At 39.6% G+C, this 23052-nt stretch overlaps 7 protein-coding genes across 7 annotated transcripts in view; 3 read left to right on the top strand and 4 right to left on the bottom strand.

The window, feature by feature from the left end:
* Nucleotides 1–2580: 2580 nt before the first annotated feature.
* On the bottom strand, nt 2581–3410 carry MELLADRAFT_79373 (uncharacterized protein; the record flags this gene model as incomplete). The annotated part of the gene is made up of 3 exons (XM_007416773.1): nt 2581–2931; nt 3009–3064; nt 3155–3410. The coding sequence occupies 3 exons, from the start codon at nt 3245–3247 to the stop codon at nt 2694–2696; spliced, it is 387 nt and encodes a 128-aa protein (XP_007416835.1).
* Nucleotides 3411–5866: 2456 nt separating this feature from the next.
* On the top strand, nt 5867–6649 carry MELLADRAFT_123742 (uncharacterized protein; the record flags this gene model as incomplete). Its single annotated transcript, XM_007416815.1, has 5 exons — nt 5867–5993; nt 6089–6145; nt 6226–6351; nt 6444–6518; nt 6597–6649. The coding sequence occupies 5 exons, from the start codon at nt 5867–5869 to the stop codon at nt 6647–6649; spliced, it is 438 nt and encodes a 145-aa protein (XP_007416877.1).
* Nucleotides 6650–12286: 5637 nt separating this feature from the next.
* Nucleotides 12287–12975, top strand: MELLADRAFT_73298 (uncharacterized protein; the record flags this gene model as incomplete). Its single annotated transcript, XM_007416761.1, has 1 exon — nt 12287–12975. One exon carries the CDS (start codon nt 12302–12304, stop codon nt 12779–12781), a length of 480 nt encoding a protein of 159 aa, XP_007416823.1.
* A 2815-nt stretch (nt 12976–15790) lies between these two features.
* MELLADRAFT_112313 (uncharacterized protein) lies at nt 15791–16597 on the bottom strand (the record flags this gene model as incomplete). The annotated part of the gene is made up of 2 exons (XM_007416797.1): nt 15791–16421; nt 16488–16597. The coding sequence occupies 2 exons, from the start codon at nt 16595–16597 to the stop codon at nt 15791–15793; spliced, it is 741 nt and encodes a 246-aa protein (XP_007416859.1).
* Nucleotides 16598–17735: 1138 nt separating this feature from the next.
* On the top strand, nt 17736–19213 carry MELLADRAFT_40031 (uncharacterized protein; the record flags this gene model as incomplete). The annotated part of the gene is made up of 5 exons (XM_007416736.1): nt 17736–17915; nt 17986–18216; nt 18301–18385; nt 18492–18686; nt 18765–19213. The coding sequence occupies 5 exons, from the start codon at nt 17736–17738 to the stop codon at nt 19211–19213; spliced, it is 1140 nt and encodes a 379-aa protein (XP_007416798.1).
* A 1538-nt stretch (nt 19214–20751) lies between these two features.
* MELLADRAFT_68241 (uncharacterized protein) lies at nt 20752–21447 on the bottom strand (the record flags this gene model as incomplete). Its single annotated transcript, XM_007416753.1, has 1 exon — nt 20752–21447. One exon carries the CDS (start codon nt 21445–21447, stop codon nt 20752–20754), a length of 696 nt encoding a protein of 231 aa, XP_007416815.1.
* Nucleotides 21448–22568: 1121 nt separating this feature from the next.
* MELLADRAFT_68240 (uncharacterized protein) overlaps nt 22569–23052 on the bottom strand; it is a gene marked incomplete at both ends in the record, with an annotated part of 2500 nt that continues 2016 nt past the window's right edge. Inside the window, one exon of the mRNA XM_007416752.1 lies at nt 22569–22901. Within this exon, the coding sequence (XP_007416814.1) occupies nt 22569–22901 (333 nt within the window). The remainder of the gene's footprint in view (nt 22902–23052) is intronic.

The raw sequence follows: 23052 nt of genomic DNA, 5'->3' as shown, positions 1-23052 counted from the left end.
TTACAACAGTTTAATTAAGCTCAACCCAAAATGTACCATGGTATCACAAATCAACACTCAGTTCTCCTCCCTGATAGCTTTCCCTGCACCACTCAAGCTTTATCAACCCTTGCGCCTCAAACCATCTAACTTGAATGAACCTCTTGAGGTCTTGTTTCCAAGGAAACTGTGGCATCAATATGTTGATGGATTTGGATGAGGTGTGAGTTGCAACAGAGGATGAATCCAAAAAACTTGGATGAGTTTCTGGTTAATTGGGGATCAAAAGTTGAGGCTTCCTGAGCAGAATTTCAGAATCTGAACTGTAGCCAAAAAGGAAAGGCTGGAATTCCGGAATTCTGGGAAAAAATCTGGGCACACGCAGGGACGTCTACTTTGTATTACATAATTATCTGTCAAAAGATCAATATGCTGCATGTGGCCAGGATTTCTTGCAATAATATCTGGCCCTTTGGAATAAATGACAGGTACTAATGTGAGTTTGCTAGAGTATAGTACAATTATTATTGATTCATAATTACTGAATGAGTATGTAGATCATATTCTATCAAAGGTAACTAATATAAGTTGACGGGGACTTTCTTGTGTGTTGTGATTGTGCATGATTCTTTGAAGAGCTTAACACCTATTCAGAACCTGTGGATACTAATATATCTCCGAGAATGATGCAAAATGTTACAAACGGGACTCCTGAGGCTGAAGGTCATAATCAAAGGCTCTTTCTGCATTTTTTGGTCTTTGGCATACATCTTCATAGCACTGCACCCTTTGTCAATACCTATCTATGTCAACTATTTAGTCATTGTATACATGTACTATTTGCACCCAAGTTGTGATATGCACAAAGCAATCCCCTCGGTTGGTCAACAAATTTGCTGGATGTAAAGTAGACTATGTGTTGAAGTGCCTAAGGAGAAAACAGTGACCTGTTGAAATTTGTAGTTTATCTTGGTCTTTTTGGTGACAGGCAGTCTGTCCTATATGGTAGTCATACAACTTTTATAATCATGAATTGAATTTTGTTTTTTCAAGCTTGATTCTGTTCAACATTCTCAATCTTATAAAGTCCCCCAAATGCAGAGCTTGCAACATAAGAACATTTTTTGTATGCTAATCTCCTAAGTTAACTGATTAGCATACTAGGATCATGAGTTTCTGCCAAGGCTTTTAAATTTGGTTTTTTTCCACTTAACGCTTTTGATAAATCTAATGAATCCTAATTTTTCATGAAATCAACCAGGAATTCCAAACTATCTAGGACCACAGGGCTAGTACTGCTATCTACCAAATGTTGAGAAGTGATTGAAGAACCCAATGAAACAAAAAGTGATTGTGTTCATTGCCCTATTAAATTTCAATATGAACTCCTGTTTAAATTTGTGTGGCCATAACAACTGGTCCCTTTGTACATTCATTTTCATCTCCTCAGATACATTTCCAACATTTTGAACTGCAAATTTTTCAAGATGTTCCAGGGTTTTCTTTCCCACTTTCTTGAGTGAGGTGATACAAGCTTTCATATTCTGGCTGTGAGTCAAGCATTTCTTCATAGATTTTTTTCTATCAAGGGGGACCTTCATGACCAGAGTCCTGAAGATTGGCATACAAAAAACATCAATGCAACTCAGATGGTCAATCTACTAACACAACCTGTGTTTTGGTAAGATCACCATCTCTCTTTCAGTGTGAATTGAAGCTTCTTGCAAAAATCCAACAAAGTATGAATTTCTTCACTTGTATTAACTAGGAAAACTGTGATTTCCATCTTTCTGTCATTTTCCACAGAAGTTTCAATGATACACTTGAGTACCTTCCCAATTTCAATGAATAACTCAAAGACAAGACCTATTGTTGATATTAAGAGCATCAGACTTCATTGAAAGCAATCTGTCAAAATCCTGCCAGCCAACTGTCCTCCATGAATCAAGCAGACAAGTAATGAAGTGCCAGCAATTTCTGATTGATGTGTGGTTTCCTTTTGGTGAATGCGGGTACACTAACACAATGTCAGCAAAGAATGTCATTGTGACTTCATGGTATACCTTGTAACCTGCGTTTGTTGCCGATTTTGTTAGTTGATCATTCAGATTTGGACTCAAATGCCTGCTGTTAAACTTTATGTCTTTTCATAGTTGTAGAAACCATGGGTGTCCCCGTTTTTTTGTGGAGGTTTTCTTCTTCTGCTGGCTCAATCCCAATGGTTCTTGAATGTCATGCCAAATCCTTACATCTTGGTATTACGTACCATTTTCTGCCAACCGTTATTACTTAATCCTTAGATATTCTTGATGGTCTTCCATTGTGTTTAAACATGTACAATTGGATTTACAGAAGTGTTTTGTGGGAATTTAGCATTTTGGTAAAGGACAATAGATTGGCTTCAATGTTGGTATTCATCACATCTTTCATCAAATTGAAGGATTTGGTGCTGTCATCTGATCAAATATCCGCCGCAAAGTCTGAACAAATTAACATATTTGTTTGTTGTTTTTTGTCATAGCATATCAAAATTGTGCTTTTGTAAAAGCTGTTTACAAAAGCTGTTGCCTCTGAAGCTGTGAAGCACAGGGTTTGTGGTATCTGGATCAATGGCACATCTTTTTTGCTGCACTTTCATATTTCATTCAAGTTTATTTCAACTCTTTTTTTACAAAAGAACAATAGAAAATCGAAGAAGTAACCTTGATGTTTTATCAATAACCCAAAATTTCTTTCGCAACTTCATCAGAAACTCTTTCTTGTAATTGTAATTGATAAAGACTAGTCCAAGGATCATTAAAGTCAAATGAAGGATCTTGATTTAATTCTTCCGTAAGTTTTTCGACTGTTTTTGAATTTACCATAAAGTTTTTTGATGAAGGAGGATCTTGGGCCATTAATTTTGTAGCTATTGATGACCAGATAATTCCTGCTCCCATTGCCCAACCGTGACTGGAAAAGATAGGAAACAAGTGTGTTAGAAAGGGATTTTTATTGGGAAAGGACTGTTGAAAAAAACGATAACTTACCCGGATCCTAAGATACCACGATTTTTCAAATTGATTTGACCTACTCTGGCACGTTCCTGTCGGAAAAAATCGAACAAAAAAATCATTAGCCATGATGCAGTCGTGGGTTTTGAAGTGGCGTGATTTTTCAGCAAAAAGATACGCACAACTAAAAGACCAGTGCTCCAACGTTGATGTGGTTCGATTGCGTGTCGAGTACTACCTAAAGCAGAATAATCAGAAATCACATTGGGTCCCATAGCCAACTTGGCAGTAGCGACGATATAAGAAGCGGTATCTTGATCTCCAATTGTTTTTCCACGTAGTAATAAAGTTTGGGATCCACCAAGGGTGATGTCGAGAGGTAAAGCACCTTTTCCACCATTGGCAGTTGGAGCATCCTTATAAATTACAAAATCTTCCATTGTAACCCTTCGGCTTGAAATAGTAAAATAGGCAAATTCAATAAATCCAATAGATTGAACATTTTTAATCCAGCAGTCTTCAGCAGAACCAATCATGATAGGTAAAATGGTCTTGGTCCCAACAGGTAAATGTGAAGCAGAAGGAGTTTGATTGAAAATCAAATTTTCAATTCCAGTGAATCGAATTCGATCAGGAGGAGTAAAAGCAATAACAGTGGAATTATCGTCTGACATTTTTGAATCTATTGGGTCGGTTAAAGGTAAAGTCCAAGAAATTCGATTACCGTCAATTGAAGTGATTTCTCTTTCTTGCTGCACTGCTGTTCCTACTGATAACCAACTTTCGTGTTTGCCATCGCGAAATAAGTCGTCCATATTCATAGCCTTAAGCCATGTAGCTGTCACATTCCGGTTCAAGATAATACTTTGTCCCACCTTGAACCCAGTTGCATCATTTAATTCAGCATTGGTGGCTCCTAATGGTACATATGGATCACTTATGATACTCATTCCATCTGAAGGTGTTGGAGTTCCGGTTGACTTGGGGTCACCAAATTCAATCAAGTTTCGGGGTGAACCAGTGGCATGTAAGATTGTATTTGAAGGTACGCTAGGGTCACCACGCAGAACGACATTCGAAGGTAAGCGGATAGGAGAATCATTTGAAAGCCAATAATCACCGGCTGCAAGTTCAACTACGGCTCCACCAGGAATTTGAGATGCTTGATCAATAGCCGTTTGGATTTCTTCAGTTCGATCTGATTGGTCCTCCTTTGGTTGCAAGGTTATGAATACATTTTGAAGACTTGGTATAGGACTTGAACTAGAATTAAATCCAGCATAAGAATAATCAGGTAATAAATCACCTGGATTTGGAAATGATAAATATTGATTTAATTGATCTGCAGTCGTTGATGCTGTTATATGCATTGTAGGAGTACTTGAAGTTGAGTGTGAGGCTCTTCGGAGGTTCATGATTGGAAAAGAATCTATTGATAACATTAACGAGAATGAGATGGTATAATATAAGACCGATATCTCTCCAGCTCGATGCATTTTGAAAAAGTTCAAATTGAAATATATATAAAGGTGTGATTGCGATATGAGATTGAAAGGTGATGCAAGATTCTAGAAGCTTGAAGGATTAAGAAGGAAGGATGTGAGAACTGTTTCCCAGTGTTGTTGTTATAGTTTATAAATATAATAGCAAGAAAAGTCTTCAGGCTTTTCCTAGGAGGTTGAAGTTTCTGAAAAGGTACGATTCGACTTTTTCCTTTGAGAAGCCTGGTATAACAATTTTGAAAAGCTGAACGAAGAATCGGATAAACGAATTGGATGATAACTGAAGAAGGATTTCCACCTGGGAGTAAATGTATTAATCACAAAATAAAAATAACGAAAGCAAACCAGGCTTTGAAACAGTGTAAGATTGAGAAGTTAATCGATAATTCTTCTTACAAATCGAAAAGTAAAAAGACAACAAACGAAAGTAATAAAAGAAGGATGAAAAGTTAAATTTCAAAAGGCCAAGTTAAAAAGTTGAAAATGAAGAAGTTGTTTGATAATGCTGTTGAGAAAGTGAAGGTGTTAGATATACTTTTGCGATGATTAATTTTACCGTCACAAGGGTGATCATCGACATTAATCAGGTTTTCACTATTTCTTAAAAAAATAGTTTAGACTGACTGGAGAGCAATCCTTTAAAAAACTGATCTAGTTCATCTCACTCCTGCAATCCCTCGAAAGGGCAAACAACATCGGTTTATCAAAGTAGCAAAATTTCAAAGAATCATCACAGATTTCATCTCTTAGATCCTCCATAGTGCCATGAAAATTTCCTCATCTTTTCACCTAGCTCGGCGGAAAGGGACATGCTGCGGCACTCAGTTAACACCCAACCGCAGAGGCGTCGCCCGGATCCTGCGGTTGGACGACCGCATCCACCTGTAGAAATTTGCATTGAGAAACCTTGTTCGCATTTGCTCCCGGTAGGGAAAATCTTCCAATACATACATATGCAAGTCCAATCTCGTCCCTCGCACATTTGGGGTTTCATAGGGTTTCATCCATTTTTCTTACGATTTGTCATCCAGGTTTCCCCGAATTTGCCTGGTCTTGTTGTTTTCAGGGTCTGATACAGTACGGGTGTCTGTGAACTTTGAAGGGTAAGAAAGTGTGCACCAGGCTTGGAGGCTTGATGGGGGGTCTGTGGCTTGGCCCTGTGAAACATTTGAGCCACAATTGATTCATATGGGGTAAGAACAGGCAAGAATGCTCAGCAATACACTTTTTCTCCCGGAAAAAAAAGATTTGAAAACCCTTTATAAAGAATCTCTTTTTTGCAGCCGAAATTCCACTTCAGTCTCCAAAAACTTTTGAGATCTTTCCTCGCACAAGTCTCTGCTCAGAATCCACAGTCAACCGCACAATACCATCTTCATTTACCTCGTCAGCATGAATTTCTCCACTCGCCACTACGTTATGATTGCCTTCGCCGTTTTAAACCTGGTCAATCAAGGTTCCGCATACGACCCCTCGGAAGTGCCGTGCGCATGGGGCTTTAGTAGCACCGGACATTCCGGTAAGTACTACGTTTCTCGCAGGGATCATGAACCCAATCAAATTGTGATCGTGTCACATTGTGCTGACATGAACCTCTTGAACTGGAACAACTAGTTTGCAATGACGGCAAATATCAATACGTTTATGAAAATGCGCAATGCCACCGCCCTCGTAAGCAATTGTTCACTACATGAATTTCGTCGCTCTTTAACTAGCAACGAGCACAACTGACACCAGGTGAACTACACTAGACCCAAACCAACCTACTGTGGGCGTCGATTGTAAGGCCGGGAGCGACGGCCAGGTCCCCCCTCCGGGCGTCACGTGCGACTATTATTCGCTTAAATACTTCAAAGATTGGCATCGCATTTATATTGGTGAGTAGAGAAAATTTTGCAGATATTGGAAAGTGGATATACCGATGCTGACATTCCACCCATTGTTATACATACGACTTTGTATGACCAAGATTGTACTAACGTTTCTTCAGACCCCTCCCAGAGTTCAATAGATTATCATTGTGGAAGTATGGACAACATCCCACGTGAGTTGACTCCGGGTATTTCTCAACCAAAGTACAAACATGTCCTCAACTGACATCATCCAACTTGTAACCTTTCAGATTGTTACGGTGCCTACGTCTCCAGAGACCCGCTACCAAAGATAATTCCTTAGTAGAGACTATCGCAACTTCACAATTACAAGACCCCTGCTAAAATCACAAGAGTCTCGCTACCTTAGGTTTCTCGTTTTTCAATTGCGTCTTCTTTGTCCATAAGTCAATCTTCACCTAACCTCAGGATCTCATGTTAGAAGAACAGCTTGTTATCTTGTGTCTCTCGGTCTCCCTTTCCTTTCAGTTGTGCTCTCAATCCCAAATCGTAAAGTTAGGACGAAGTTCCCAATTTGTCCAATTGTTGAAATCTTCGACGTGCATTATCTTTGAACAACTTGAACAGAACTTGGAAAAAGTCCGGTGGCTGATGAAGTGGGTGCATTGAGATCAGGTGCACTTTTTGGTTCTACTCGAGCAAGGAGAGTTGCCGACTGATGTGATTGGAATGGGACTTCCAATCAGTCAAAGGCGTTATCAAGCGCAGATCAAATATGTTTAGCAAGAGATATCCCTAATGATATATATTACCTCACGGGTCTTGATGTTACACCGGCGAAACCCTAACTTAAGTGAGTCTCTCGTGCAGAGGTTTTTGCAAACAATTCCCGAGGCACGAGGGACTTGAGCGAAAGCAATGCATTTTGGCACGGAAGGTACTGAGATTTTTCCAATTACCATTTTTTTTAAAAGTGGTCAAGGAGAAGCACCCGCTTCTTCTCAACATAATGTTCTCTTTTTTTTGCCATTCCAGCGAGTAAGGCTTGAATTTAAATTGGGGGAATCGTCAATCAGGATCTGGACGTCGATCCAGTTTATTAATTGTTGAGGAAAATATGCTCTGAATATGTAGGCCAAGGAAGGCACGATGATCGCGATTTTCCAATGAATCGAGCCTCAAAAAATCACACAATTGGAAAACGCGCTACATACATCTTTGGAAGCATTGTGCAGAAACAACCATGTTTTATTGTCGGTTGTTGGTTCTATGCTACATGTTTTAGTTCCTTCAAAGTTTTATCCTGTTACTACCTTTGCTAAAAAGCTTGCCCGGTTCGATCGCAAACAAGAGACAAGAGAGGTCGAATTTGGCCGCAGCCTGCTGCGAGGCCGCTGCGCAACTCGTCAAGATCCCAAATTTGGCCGATCGCAAATTCTGAAAGAGATCGACTTCACCTGTGGATCTCTGACTTTGGGATATGTTGAGATCTATCATAAAGCACAAATATCTACCTCATCATGATGAATTCATGCTCACACTTCTATGCGACTTCTATCGCGCTGCGGGTGCTACAAAGATTTGCTTTAATCAAGACTACAGAAAGTGATCTTAGTCGAACGGCTTGATGTGGCGTGAGCCGCCAACGTTAGTGGTCTTGCCAGCATGGGATCAAGGCCAATTGCGTGAACTTTTTTGCTAAAATTTCGAAATTAATTCAAGGCATCTTGGACATGTGTCAGTATCCTATGGTGACCTCATTTGAGCTCTTGACTGAGCACGAAGAACAAAAGATTTTCAAAAAAAGGTGTTGTCCTTTTTGACTTGTACTTTTTTATCTCATGAAGCCAAAACAAAAAAGCACAAAAGTCCATAAAGGCTTGAACACACTACTACCGATTGAATTGAGAGCGTGATCACAACCACTACTTCAAACCATTGCACCAGGAGAACTCTGGAATAGGCGGTGATTTCCATTATGAATAGCGTCGAATTAGAGCTGCACTCGACTGTATGGTTGATCTTGACATACCAAGCTCCAGACATGCTGTGAATATAGTCATAATGTGTCTCAGAATTGGTTGAAGTCAGAGATCCACAGGTGCAGTCGATCTCTTAGAATTTGTGATCGGCCAAATTTGGGATCTTGACGAGTTGCGCAGCGGCCTCGCAGCAGGCTGCGGCCAAATTCGACCTCTCTTGTCTCTTGTTTGCGATCGAACCGGGCAAGCTTTTTAGCAAAGGTACAGTCAATCCAGTTTTGCTTGTCCATTCGTATTTTTTATTTTTTATTTTCACATCAATACAGGCCAATACAGGCCATTTTATAAGCATACATAGCCTTCAATCAAGATACCACAATTGAAGTGTAGAGGGTTGTTGATGATCGATGCTGCCAAGTCTCGACCCATCAGATTCAGGATTCAGCATCAATCCATCCTCTCCGAACTCATCCATGCATCACTTGAATCATCCAATCGCTTCTCTCTACCTCGTCACTATCCTTTGAGAATTGGGCTTATCACTTAGTCTTTCATTCCGCAATTCAACCCTTTCGGTCTCGACTGAAACATCTCGGCTTTGACTCAAGTAAGCTCCTTGAATATCTTACTCGTATTGAGATCAGTCATTGGATTGCTGAATATCTTCCTCATCCATCCAGCCAGGTCAATGTTTTGGTCCGTTCATCGGATATGTTCGAGCTCATCAACTCAAATCGTTATCAGTCCTTACCCTATCGCTAATTCAAGGTATGTTGTTCTTTGACTCAACTCTTGTTAACCAACTAAACACGCACTAATCGAAATGGTTCACTTCTCTCAAATCCCTTCTGTCTGTCAACTTAAGCTCTAGTCTTTGGTTCAGACATTTCAAAGTACTTTGAAGATCAATCAATCCACTAAATCCAATTCCGCGTCATCGATCAATCCTGTGTAAGTTGATTTGTGTTGATACTGTTAGTTCATAAGGTGTGACTTGTTTATTGCAAATCATCAGTAAAGCTACTTACCCTGGTTTCTCAACGCTTCACATCAATCTGCCTCAGTCTGTGGATCTTGTAGTTTTTTCTTGCTATGTGATTTTGTTGTTCCTATACTCAAGAAAGAATAAGTGTCTTATTTGTATATAGAAGTTTGTACCTGCCATCTAAATGGCCATTGTTAATAACATCAACAGTTTATATTCATCATTCTGAGTTCTTATGATTGATATACTTTCTGGACTCTTTCGGTTGCCTACGAGTACAATGTGTCTCATTAGATCCACAGTTTGATCTTAGAGTGTATGAAACTCCTGCAACGGTATATAGAAGCACTGTTTTTATGAACTGTCTTGTTTCCTCGTGCCATCTAACCTGAGCTCATACTTGGTGCTAGTAGTCACTGGCTTCCTTGCAGACTTCCGGTCTAAGAACTGTTGGTACTCAGCCTATCTGTGACCACTATCATTGCACATGATCTCCTCACCTTGAGACATGCTGGCAATGCATTTGAAAAGTAATTGAAGCATCACAGGAAGAGACTGTAATTCAAAGAGTCTTTTATTACAACAGCAAACTGAGGCAAGATGAAATACAAGCAGAATACACATTAAGGCTTTGGATTTGATCTGATGCGACAGATTCCCAAAGCTAAGAATGCTATATAAAAATGGAACGATCGAGTTGACCAAAAAAACATCCAGAGCTCAACAATTGGATGTGACGTTTACGAATTGGAGCTGAAGCCTAAAGGAAGGATTTAAAAATGAGACTAAGATCTAAAGACAATACTTCACTAAACATAAGCTTGAGTAGATTAAACCGACATTGGGGTGATCAAGTGATGGCAACAATTCACCTTCTTTTTTGATATTGTGTGGGTAGCAATCGAGACTTTTTATCTTCAATCCTTTATCATCATTCGCTTGAGAAGGAATTGTGAGTGTTTTGGAAGTAGCTGATAAAGGTGCTTTGAACAATCCACTCGAATCTAATGAACTTCAACTGAAAATATAATTCAAAGGAAGATCAGTATTGTGTTCAAGCTAGTTTTTGATTGAGTGAGTGAACTTTACATAATCAAATCAAAGACACCAAGGGTTGAGTTGAAGACGGGAAGGTTTGAACCGAAGCTGAGAGGTCTGAATCGAAACAAAGAGCCTGAAATCAAAGCCTAGAAGACTGGGTCAGCACTCACCTTACGGTTCTTTGGCTGAGAGGATGAATGATGAAAGATAGGATTGAGCTGGAACGATGTGTGTGAGGACAAAGGGATGGTGATGAGGACAGGTTTGTAATAATCAAGCACTGTGGACTATGGTCAGCTGTGGTTGGTCAGACTCACAACTCCAGCATAAGCATATGACTCATATCTTTATGCTTATAGAATCACCTGTATTGCAGTGAAAAATAAATAAATAAAATCCGATTGGACAAGCAAAATTGGATTGACTGTAGTAGTCCTGTGACCATGAAGTTAGAGTGAGATCAGTTCTATCCAGTTTTACTGAATTGGTTATAGCTTCAAATGACATATCTTCTTTAGCTTTATGAAACAAAGTCTTCTTTAGCTTTATGAAACAAAGCTGCTTACGATATGGGCAGGCATCAATGTCATGTTTTCACGGTTTCTGGTCTTTCCGCTACTTTCTTTCTCTCCAAAATCACGACCAACAGGCGCTCCAGATCAGGCATCAAGCGGCTAGACCGTGAATCTATCCAATATGAAGACGATGGTTTTGATGTTTACTTGGCCTATCTTACTCTCAGCCATGGGCGTTTGGGATTTATCTAACCCGATAGGTCATCGGGTTGCAACCACGGAGAGCCATGCAGGAAGGCCATGGTCTGACTTGACCGAACTTCACGATTCGGCGCTCCATCAACAGGAAATCTCTCGACCGGAAACAACACACCCATCGTTTGACCCGCCCAGAACGGACACTGTATCCACCGACAATATTCGCACTACGTCCGCTGGCCAGATCACACCAACTGAAACTTTTCATACCGATGCATATAGCGAGAGTGTCAGTGGACAACTTGAATTTGTTTTCTCGGCTATCAAGTCGAAATTAATCCTTGGCTATTTTGTTTGTTCAACAACTCCACTGCTACGAAGTCTAGTCTCCTGGGAATACAGATCTCTTCAATACGCACGACAGACTAGTCCTAGATCGTCCGAGCGGATTCGCGAGTCAGGAACATCGTCCAATACATGCGGAGGCAGGCGAAGAAACCCAGTCGGATGCATTGCATTCAGGTTTACATATAGAACCTCCCAATTGGCTTGACTCTCAAAACCTTGGAGAAGGGACATGGGAACGCCTTGAAGACCCGTTTGCAAGTCCAGGATACTACACCGAATTAACGCACGTATTAAGCCAGCTTTGGGGTGACTCGGAAGTTCACAATGAGCACCCTCATGACCCTTGGTCAAAGCAATCTTCCCACTTGTGAGTGTTTTGGACCAAAATTTATCAGGCATGCCAGTCATTTTCTGATCCTCCGCTCGTCAATAGCGGCTCGCAAGATTCCTCGAGTACATCCGAACCGCTGCTTCAGGCTTCATCACCGGCTAGTCTGTCGCACGAAGAATCCCAAAAGCACGTACAAGTGTCAATGTTTGAAACAGGATTACTCAAGCGCCCAGTTCACCCTCATGAACTTGATCATGAACTTGATCATGAACTTCGCATGACAAAACCTCATGTTAATCCTACGCCATTTGATCTGAATATAGCTAATAATCCAGATGATATCGAAAATCATCAGTCAAGACCAGCCATTGAAAAATATTACGGAGATAGTTGGCCTCAACAGAAATTCAAAAAGAAACCATTGGGCAAGAACTTTGAAATAAAAATTGAGCATAAATTGGTACCAAATTCAAATCATGAATCGGTTTCACCTAGAGAATTGATTAATACATACCAAACTGCAATTCGACAATTTTTAAACTCATTTTCAAAAGATCGTATCAATAAGCTTCATCTACCATATCTCAAAGAAAATATGAAGAAAGTATTAGATAACTTCTTAGACATCTTAACCATCTGTTCTGAAGTTGTGTCGTCGGATGGTGTACCTACAAACATGGAAGAAGATGCTCGTGATGGCTACCATTGGTTGATGGAAGAATTAAAAGACCTTCCACAAACTCAATTCGACTATTTAAGAGTACGTGGAAGCAAGCGTCCAGCTGGAGTAGCAAGTGGCGGGGCCTTCAAGAATAGTTTTGATAGTCTTTCTGTATATGCTGGTACAATATATTGGTTGACTCACAAGAAATATAGCACCAGACGCGAAAGAGTGGCGGCTAAGTACGTATTGGATTTCATACATCAAAAACGAGATCAATGGATCCATCATCTAACTCCTTATAGTACTAGAAAAAAACATTTGTCAGTCGTAAATTTATTAGTCTCAGCCAAAAGAGTCAGACCGTTGAAATATCCAAGTCTAAAACGATACTCTAAGAAGCGAGCTCATTAATCTGAGAGAAGGGTCGATGGGTTTTATGTACAGTCTCGATATTAATGTCACTGCAGAAGACCAGTTGTTTTTCAATCCCAACAAGAATAATAAGCATGAGTTATGTATGATGATTAGTTCTTTAATACTTTAAAAATCTCTTGTAATGCAACTTGAATTGTTTGACTTGAAGCTGAAGTCAAGCGCTCAAAGGCAACAACACTTTGGAATCCTCCTGTCGAGGTGTCGAGAATGCACAGGTTCAAAGGCCAAAGCTTTTGAACTCTGAGTGTCCAACTCATTATCCCAAACAAACAACATCCCATTACCTCCTTGAAGTTATGGATCGGATCAAGTTTGCTGATTGCTTTCGAGATATATATCAGACTATGGTAATCTTCTCACCAATTAAGAATAATCAAGATTGCTCGGCATCTAGCTGAGCCACAGAAAGGCGCGCCCGACGTGTCTACTCAATCTGTAAGTAGGCATGGTTGATTTTACAAGGAGCGCGCATAGATGTGCCCTCATCTTCGAAACCGTTTGCCTTCGATTTCAACCTCATCACTCGTTAAGACTCTCGAGCATACCACTTGACCAACTAGAACTGAACTTTACGTATTTACCATGAGAGTTACTAAACCGTCCACCGGTTCATCCACGTCCCGGTTTGCTACGATGCCCGAAGTCTTACGCCTCAAGATCTCGGCTCCGGAAAACTTGAAAAACAACGATACAAAGTCTCCACGTCTGGAAGATGAAGCCAATTGTCCAACCATGTTTTACGCCTGACAAATTTCCATCTTGTCTTGATGAAACGATCCAAGGACGATCTTCATCTGATGGAAATGGTAGTACCCGATCGGAATATGTTTGCGATTTTTATGATTCGATGCCACCTACTCATCCCAACATCGATACGAGCCTCGAGATTCGAAATGCTACAGATGCCGAATACTAAGGTCGATTCGATCGAGGTTGAAAAGCCTTCAAGTGCCGTGGACATTCGGCAAGCATATAAAAAAGCTTCTAATGTCATGAATCTTCCGACGAAGCCGATTGGGAATCATCCTCGCCAACCTTCTATTATGGATTCTCTTCAATTACGTAGCAACAATTTGCGTTCATCTTGAGTTAACGTCGAACGATCCTTCCCAAACTTCGGCAGGAAGTCGATTGAACGACGGCCGATGTTTATTCTTTAGTCCTCGCGGCCACTTGATGAAACATTGGACGATATGCTAATTGGAGGCACGACATAATTATATAGCAGCGCGAAGGTCAGAACTTGTCAAAGGCGACGCCAGGGCTAAGGAGACCCTTCCTAGGTGTAAGGCACGGAGGTGAGGAGATGAGGGAAAAGTGAATTACCAAGTAGGTAGTCAGTGTTTGTAAACTTCATTTTTTGTCTCGTGAGATTTCAATTCCTTGGATTTATAATGAAAGTCATACCTCTCTAAAGTTATTTTTACATTTCTTATCACTCCTCTTATCTCTCTTCCTTCAATCATGTTTCTTCTGTTCGATCTTCCGGGGGGGAAAAAACTCGACAACTTTATGGGTTCGTTTGTAGGGATCTTGTTTTTCCTGGACATTGAAAAAGATTGACAAAATCTAAATCATTATAAAATGGAAAGAGAGAAAGAAATGTAACTTAATCATTTTTTAAATAATTCTTATTCTTTTTTTCCACGTTTTTTGATCGATTGATTTTTCTCTGTTTTGAAAAAGTGGAGAGGACAACCTTTGATTGAAATTGATTGAAATCATCATGAGGCTATGATTAAAAATACATCTTGCTGTGTTTCCAGTTTCCAAATCCTACAAAGACTTCTTTTGCTTTGTTTTGAATCTCTTTTTCATTTTACCAACTTGTTCTGGCTTTTGATATCTGATACTGATTCGTGATTTGTTTTCCTGTTGATGCATCATGTTCATGATGGCACCTGAAGATGATGCATCATGTTCATGATGGCACCTGAAGATGATAGAGCTTATTTTTTTCATCGATTGGCTACTGTCGAAATGATAGGAATTGATCTCAGTAACGCGTCCGTTTCCCTTGTATATGGGATACTGATGAATGCAATAATCAAACTACCATTAGACTCGTGTCGTAGTTAGGAAAAAGATTATTAAAAGGAAGATTAGGATTTCGACACAGCACAAGTTTATCCAATATTCAAATCAAAAGAAGAAGTTCAATTGCGCACAATTTGAGGATCTTATCCTTCCAATTGTTCATGCTATAGTGCTTGGCCTGCGTCAGAATTTCCTTCTCGCTCCTCCTCTGCACGAAAATATCTTGTGCGCGTCTCTCAATCCATCCTGTGGTGAGTCGTACTTGCCCAAAAGTCAGGTGCGTCAATGTAGGACCCTTTGATCAAGCGATATGTAAATCAGATTCATGATCGTCAATTCTTATACAAGACGCTTAGGATCTGTTCGCGATTATCATTCGTAATTCGATGCCACCTGATCTCCCGAAGATTAGCAAGGGCTTTGAGGACCAAAAGTGCGGGGACTATAACGACGTCCAGTGAAGTTCAGCACGCCTTGAGTACGGCGCAAGCTTTGGATTTAAAAAAAAGAGGCGCTGGCTAAAGCTTCCTCCATCCTGGATGATAACATCAACAACGAGAAGGTCGGCATTTTTGATCTCCTATATATGAATAAGGACACAGTTGGATAACAAAGATGATATTTCCGAACGGCAATGATTGTGATGGTTTTAGGCTCAGTTATCTAAATTCAAAACGCAGCAATAAGCTTGGGAGCCAGTTAATTTGTAAGCAAATACAAGTCTCTCAGCAGTAATGATCAAATGGCTTTTCAACTTGGTATAAAAAAGTGGTCAATGACAAGGTGGGACTGAAACATTATTAAGAGTGTCATTATGAAATTGAAGATAAGCACCAAATTACTTTATCTCTACTTGTGAAGGAACCATCAAAAAACAAAAGGGTTTGGCCTTGGAACAAATGTGTACAAGGTTATGCGGAACAAAGAAAAGAAAAGCTTTATGTGTCTCTAGTTTCCAAAATTCTGACTGTTGCCATTAGAGTTTGAGTTTGATTGATCAAATCCAAAGTTATTACCGTTATTGCCATTGTTGCCATTATTGCCGTTGTTTCCTCGATTGCTCTGGAGATTTTGCCCATTTGATTGAGAGATGTCTGACCCAAGGTTGTTATTACCAACATTACCGTTGTTCTGGAAATTAGAATTGGTCTGACCGTTTTGAGAGTTTTGATTGCCATTTCCATTCAAGTTAACACTCCTTTGAACCCCAACTTCACCATTATTGTTACCATTACCACCATTTTGACTCTTGTAAGTTTGATAAGCAGCTTCAATGGCTCTTGCAACTGTTTCTGGATCACCACTTGATGAACTACTTGCAACAGCTTGACCAAGAACTCGAACAAGTTCACTTTGTTCATTAGGTCCGGATGTTGAATTCTTTTCTTTATGATAAATTTCTTTGTAAGCTTTTGCAATTGTTTTTAATGAGGCTGGTTTGTTTTGATCTTCTGTTGCTTCATTTTCTACTGCTGTGTTGGCGTTATTTGGGGTGTTCAAGTTATTGTTTCTGAGTGGTAATTGATTGTTGTTATTTGCTTGGTTGTTTTGAGGAATCTGACGACGGGAAATGTCTTGACTAAAGGTTTGGATGGTAGGTTTGTCAGCATACTTGTTTAGACTTAGATCAATGAATGAAACTAACCTGTAGCTAGGGTCAGAAGATAAGTCACGCATGCCGCGGGAATTGAGTGACATTGCGCTGGTGTAAGCGGTGAAGACAGCAAGGTGGAATATTGGGGAGGTGAAATGCATCTTTGATATATTTGCTTGGAGTCGAATGAAAACAAGTTACTTCAGGTGGAAAGATCTATCGAGGAACCGTAGAGAGTTGAGTGGTAATGTAAGGTGGATGACCAGATCCTTGTGATTAGTTGAATAAATATGTAGGAAATACGCTACAGACTAGCTGAGCGAAGACTAATGAGAGTTGTTGGTTAAGGTGGATCTTAAGATGAATATCAAATGCTGAGAGCTCAAGACGAAGTCAATTTATATCTCAAGAATTGTGAGCTCGAGTTGAGTATCCTTCTGTCTGTACGCGACAAAATGCCTTTGCAAGGCTCGGATGAGTTATTTCTCTGAGGATGACTACTGGTCCGAACCAGATCATTGTGGCAGCTTGATACCATGCTTTGAGCCAACTTAGCTTTGAACAAGTCGCGTAGCAAGGCATTTGTTGATGTTTGTCCGTGATGAGCGTACGAGTCCTTACGAGTCAGTACCCAGTTATACTCAACGATAGGTGTCCAATGTTCAAGATTTTCTCTCAGTGCAAGGCAATCTGGTCCAAGGTTTCTCTTGAGTTGCTTGGCAGCCTCAAAAATGCTCTTTCAAGTCGATCAATCCGGCATTCCAAGAGCTAGATTTATGACGCGGTGAAATCTGTCTCTCTACGACATTGCCTGTAACACGCCTCTAATCTTTGCTCACACCAGTCAAAATGTATTACCTCAGATGTCTTGATTGTTATTTCTGATAGAGATTTACTCTAGTCTATTCAAGGATCTGAAATTCCAATGGAGTAATTTGAACCCATTTTGAACCCATGCTCATTATCGGCAGGATTTCAATTATGTAGGTCAAGCCTGCGATCTGGGTCAGGAGCCCCAGACTTACTAGGGCTAAAGATCAACATGAGAATATCTTCAAAATGAGACTGATATCAACAGCGCCGGATTCGAGTTCCATGTAGAAAATCTTGCAAGGAGACATTCGAGAACCTGTTGTGCAAAATCACCAAAAGTTGTAAGTTTTGGACTCTCCTGTTTTGGACTCGTGCCAAACTTTTTTAGGGTTGCAATTACTTGCCGAGGTTCCTCAAGCCTGCTGCTTATGTAACCGAATCGTCCCGATCACTTCAGCATTTCTCCATCACCCTTGACTCAAAAGAATGCCATCCAACGCATCATGGCTCAAATCACTCACCACCACTGCTGCACACCTTCGACCAACAACGAACTTACAATCTCTGACAAAGCATCGCATTCGAAGTTCAAGCTCAATCGCTCAATCTAGCGGAGGTTTTGATCGTGTCATATTCTCTGGAATTCAACCCACAGGTGTACCTCATGTAAGTGCTGCACATCGACTCGGAATCAAAAACCAGAAGACATTCAGCTGAGAAGAATGGTTTGATTTAGATCGGTAATTATATTGGAGCATTAAAGAATTGGGTAAAGATTCAAGATGAGAATAAAAAACAAGTCGAATCAAGAAAGAAATCGAAATTATACTATTCAATCGTAGGATTACATGCATTAACTTTACCACAATTACCTGAAAGATTAAGACAAGAAAGATTTGAAATGATGTGTACTCTTTTAGCTATTGGATTAAATCCAAATCAATCATGTTTATTTAATCAAGATGAGGTCAGTCATCTTGATTGAGAAAACCTTTGATTTTTTTTTCTCTGAATCCTTCAATTAATCAGATTGTTTTTTAGCTTTTTTTAGGTACCTGCTCATTGTGAACTTACATGGATACTAAATTGTATCACTCCAGTTGGAAAGTTAAATCGAATGACAACTTGGAAGGTAAGTAAGAAGTCACTCTAACTAAAGTATCTTGATCTCATTGACATCCAATCGCTCTCTCATCTAGTCACGCTTGGCAACAGTCAGGAATTCGAATTCACTTGATGAAGTAGACGAGTCACTTCTACACCTCGGTTTACTTGCATATCCTGTTCTACAATCGGCCGATATCCTTCTATACAAATCTACTCATGTACCAGTTGGACAAGATCAAGAACAACACATAGAACTAACTCGAACCATTGCGAAATCATTAAACAAGCATCTTCGAGCTAAAATCTTTCCTATACCACGTCCTATGTTCGGTTGAGTAATCCTTTGATCATCAATATCATAAACCAGATTTCTTTTTGTTCTGACAATGTTTAATTTGTTTTCTTTAGCTCCTCAAGCTCGTATTTTAAGTCTTCGAAATCCAGAAATGAAAATGTCAAAATCACATCCAAGTCCAACAAGTCAAATCTTAATCACAGATACACCAGACATGATCAAATCTAAAATCCAATCAGCAGTAACCGATTCGATCAGTCAAATCAATTATGATCCAATCAAGCGACCAGGTGTTAGTAATCTATTAGATATCTATGCTGGACTTTCTGATTTATCTATCCTAGAAGTTATGAAACGATTTGAAGGGAAAATGGCAGGAGATTTGAAGATCGAATTAACAGATTTACTTGTTGATCATCTTACACCTATCAGAATCGAATTCGAAAGACTTAAACAAGATCGTGAGGAAGTTGAAAAGGTTTTTAAGGTTGGGGCTTTACAGGCTACAGCAATTGCTAATCAAACGCTTCAAGAAGTCAAAAAGGGGCTTGGTTTATTGTGATTATATGCCTCATAGAATAGATTTTAGTATTGATCATTGGATCTGGTCACCTAATAGCTCTTTACCTTCAGTACAATATACAATGAAATATACTAAGCTGATCGAGAGCTTTAACAATAATGGGTAGAATGAGAACATCTACATTTAATATCACTTTACTTGTATGCACACCCTCGAGTATGGGTCTAAAAAACCCTTCAAAGATGATTAAATTAGAAGATGAGAAAACTTGATATCATTATCTTTAGATATGCTTATGGTTAGCAAACCTTTCATTGAGCAAACAGGCTATAACAATATGGTCTTGTAATTGATTTCACTATGACAGAAAACTTGAATTATTTTTTTTCAAAGCCAGCTGAAAATTAATGTGTATACACCGCCAAAGACCAAGTGGTAAGCACACATTTTGTGAATTTGCCCATGTTTGGTTGCGGGAGCAACACATGAGGCAGTACACTTATGGGACTTGAGTCAAGTTGATCTCAATGGATCCTAATTCAAAAAATCCCAACCACAATTGTTTTGTTCTAAAAGAAATTCCCAAAAGGTTAATGCTTTATGCCATGACTTGTGCACAATCTTAGAATCCATATCAAGCTTCTCAAGCAAGACTGGTGTTGATCCAACATCTCTAGCTAATCAGTCAATCAATTTAAGTGAAAACAGAGCACTGGGTGTAAAGTTGAAAGAATTTCATTATTGCAGAAAATCCTTCAAGTCCAGTAATCTATTGACCAAATCAATTGTAGCTAGATCAATGATAAAACAAAGGTTGAAGTGTTTTCAAGTTTTTGGAAAAATTAAAATGAAAAGGGTTTCTCATTTGGAATCCTTACCCAAGGTTCACCTTGTTTTTTTTTTGTATCTTGAAAAATAGGTTGGAATGTCATTTTGTGAAGTTTGGTGACATTCTTGGTAAAACTTGTTTATATAAGATGGATTCTATCAATATTAAGCAACCAACAATCACTGTTCTTATTGAGATTTACTACTCTACGCAGGTGTATGCTGTCCCATCATGAGGCCATTCCTGATTTGGTTTGGCTGGTATCACCAACTCTGTGCCATAAACCCTACAATCAGCAAGCTGAATCTAACAGGCCAAACTACAGAACACAGTGCAAGATGAATCATACATCAATTCCACCCACCTTGTAGAATCCAATTCCAGCTTCATTCATCAAAGCTCGTCTCATATCAGAAAACTTCTATTACACAAAACCACACATTCTAGGTAATCAACCATTATCTAATCATTCCTGAATCCTCATGGTAGAGTCACTCATGTTATATAAACATAAAGAGACACAAGGTTTACATAGCCACATAAATTCATATAAACCTCTTATATATTGTTGTTTACTTTCAAGTTTTTCAAAACCAAAATGCTTCATTGATCATGACACAAAAAACATCCCATTCACTCACAAACCATAAAAAAAACTTTGTATGACGAATCCAAGAAACAAATCATGCATATCTTTTTTTTCTAACCTCAAAACCTCAAAACAAAAAGACATTTTGACTTTTTTTCATTAACGACCTCTATTAGGTTTATTCCCAGCACCACCACCAGCACCACCACCACCATAAGAAGGAGGTAAAGAAGAATACTGATGATTATTAGATCTAACCACAGCTGGAATGATAGGTTGAGTTCTATACCCATTTGTCATTCCCATTCCACCTCGTCCAGGAAGAGAAGGAGGTGGATTGGGTCGATTGGGTAATCCAACACCTGTACCACCATAACCTGATCCACCATAAGAGGTAGGTGTAGTACCGGCAAAAGTAGGTGCAGAGTATAATCTTGGTGGTTGGCTTATATATGGTCCAGTTGGTTGTTGGTGATGATTCCCTCGATTTGGATTCATATGTCCATTTCCTCTATTCGAGTTCATATGTGAATTTCCTCTGTTGGTATTCATATGTCCATTCCCTCTATTTGAGTTCATTTGTCCATTCCCTCCTCCTCCTCCTCCATAACCTCCATAATCATATTGACCTTGATGTACAGGAGCAGATGGATAAGTATGAGGAGCACCACGTGACGAATAATTCCCACGATGCGGACCACTAGATTGTCCTTGAGGGTTTCGATGATAACTGTATTGAGGGTTTTGACCACTAGCATTATAATGATATGAATTCTGATTTTGATTCTGATTTTGATGTACAAAACCAGTTGCAATTCCTGGACCTCCACCATAATCACGTCTTTCCTTCTCCATATCCTCCTCCTCCACCACCACCACCACCACCACCAGAATGAAAGTTTCCACCTCTTCTAGTCACCTCTCGATCATGATTATTTAAGATCCGTTTCTCAACTTTAACTCCATTTAGTAATACACTTCGATGAGGAACAAATTGTTCAGGGAAGATGTATCTGGCGAAGATAGATTTATCATTGGATATATCAGGTAAACCCACCTCTGGTAATGGTGAATGAAAAGTTGATCCTGGAATGCAATTCGAATCCGGCAAAGCTGATCCAAACACACCATTTGCTGTACTTGGGTCTAATTTCATAGGCTAAAATTCCTTCCCCAGTCAGTTCAATGAAGAAAAAATAAACCACAAAGAAATTGATTGAATATTAATAAAATCACTTACTTCAGTCATTGTCCTTTTACGATACATATTACAATATTGATCATATTGAGGATGTCCCTCACTACAAAACACTACCGGTTCTCCCATTTTGTTTCTAGCTTGATCCGATTCCGTCAATAAATCTTCATAAAGTTTCATACTACCTAACAAACGATCTTGTTCAATAAAAGGTAACAAAGCAATTCCTTGCCATAACATTTTCTTTCCATTCATATCAATTTCAAATTCCTCTGGATAAAAATCTTTAATAGGTGAATCAACCGATGTCATCAAATCATGATAAGCTGTAGGAATATGTGATCTAGATGCGGCTGGAAAGACTCCCATAAGTTGTTCATAAGGCTTGAAAGGTTGTCCGAGTTTAAATTCTACTTTCATATCCTTAAGATTGGTAAAATCGGCAGCAAATGGTGAATAATGGTAAGGGTAATACCATTGCCAAGACTGACAACCTTGGTAGTAATAGGCAAGGACCCATGCAAGACCTTCTACGTAACACTGTACAATTCTTGAAGAAAAAGGCGCATATATCAAGTTTATATGAGCAAAGGTAATTGAATTTGAAGGGGTGGTCTAAACCACTTACTTTCGTCTTTCAACCTCATCAGACAATTCGATTCCAAATTTCTGTCGATAATATCGTTCACGATAACCGGGTTCCCATAACCTAGTGTCGTCAAATCATCAGTGAATGCTCAAAACGGTGTTGATCGAAGGAATTTGTTAGATAAGAGTCTCACTTGACCGTATCATCTTGTTCCACCATATTGTTACCGAGCATTTTCAGTGTCGGAGGCTTACTAGGACCACTAGGTAGCGCAACTGAAATGTTCCCCGCATCATCATCATCGTCCTCCGAAAGAACAACTTCTTCAGGTATGATACCTGATATTAAAACGGAATCCTCGTCTTCCAGACTATCTGCTTTTCGCTTGGAACGATGTACAGGTGATGTTAAATCCGCGTCCGTCGGTGCAGCTTCGGGGTCCATAGGATTCTGTTCAGCGTTTTGGATCAAGTCCTCATCGATATCTACGTCAGCATCAGGATCTTCTTCAGCATACGCGTTCTCGGTCAACAGCATTAGTTTCAGGCATTACAGTGTGAGAATCGAGGCTACAGTCTTCGAAACGTCTAATTGACCGGTCAATTGAGCTTTTAACATTACATCTGCATCGAGGTTGGCAGCTCTGATCGCAAATCGATTTTTGACCACATCA

Source organism: Melampsora larici-populina (genome assembly GCF_000204055.1).
Source record: "Melampsora larici-populina 98AG31 unplaced genomic scaffold MELLAscaffold_64, whole genome shotgun sequence".
NCBI classification, from domain to species: Eukaryota; Fungi; Basidiomycota; class Pucciniomycetes; order Pucciniales; family Melampsoraceae; genus Melampsora; species Melampsora laricis-populina.
Note: the sequence above shows the minus strand (reverse complement) of the source record. Positions and strands in the feature narration are given on the sequence as shown.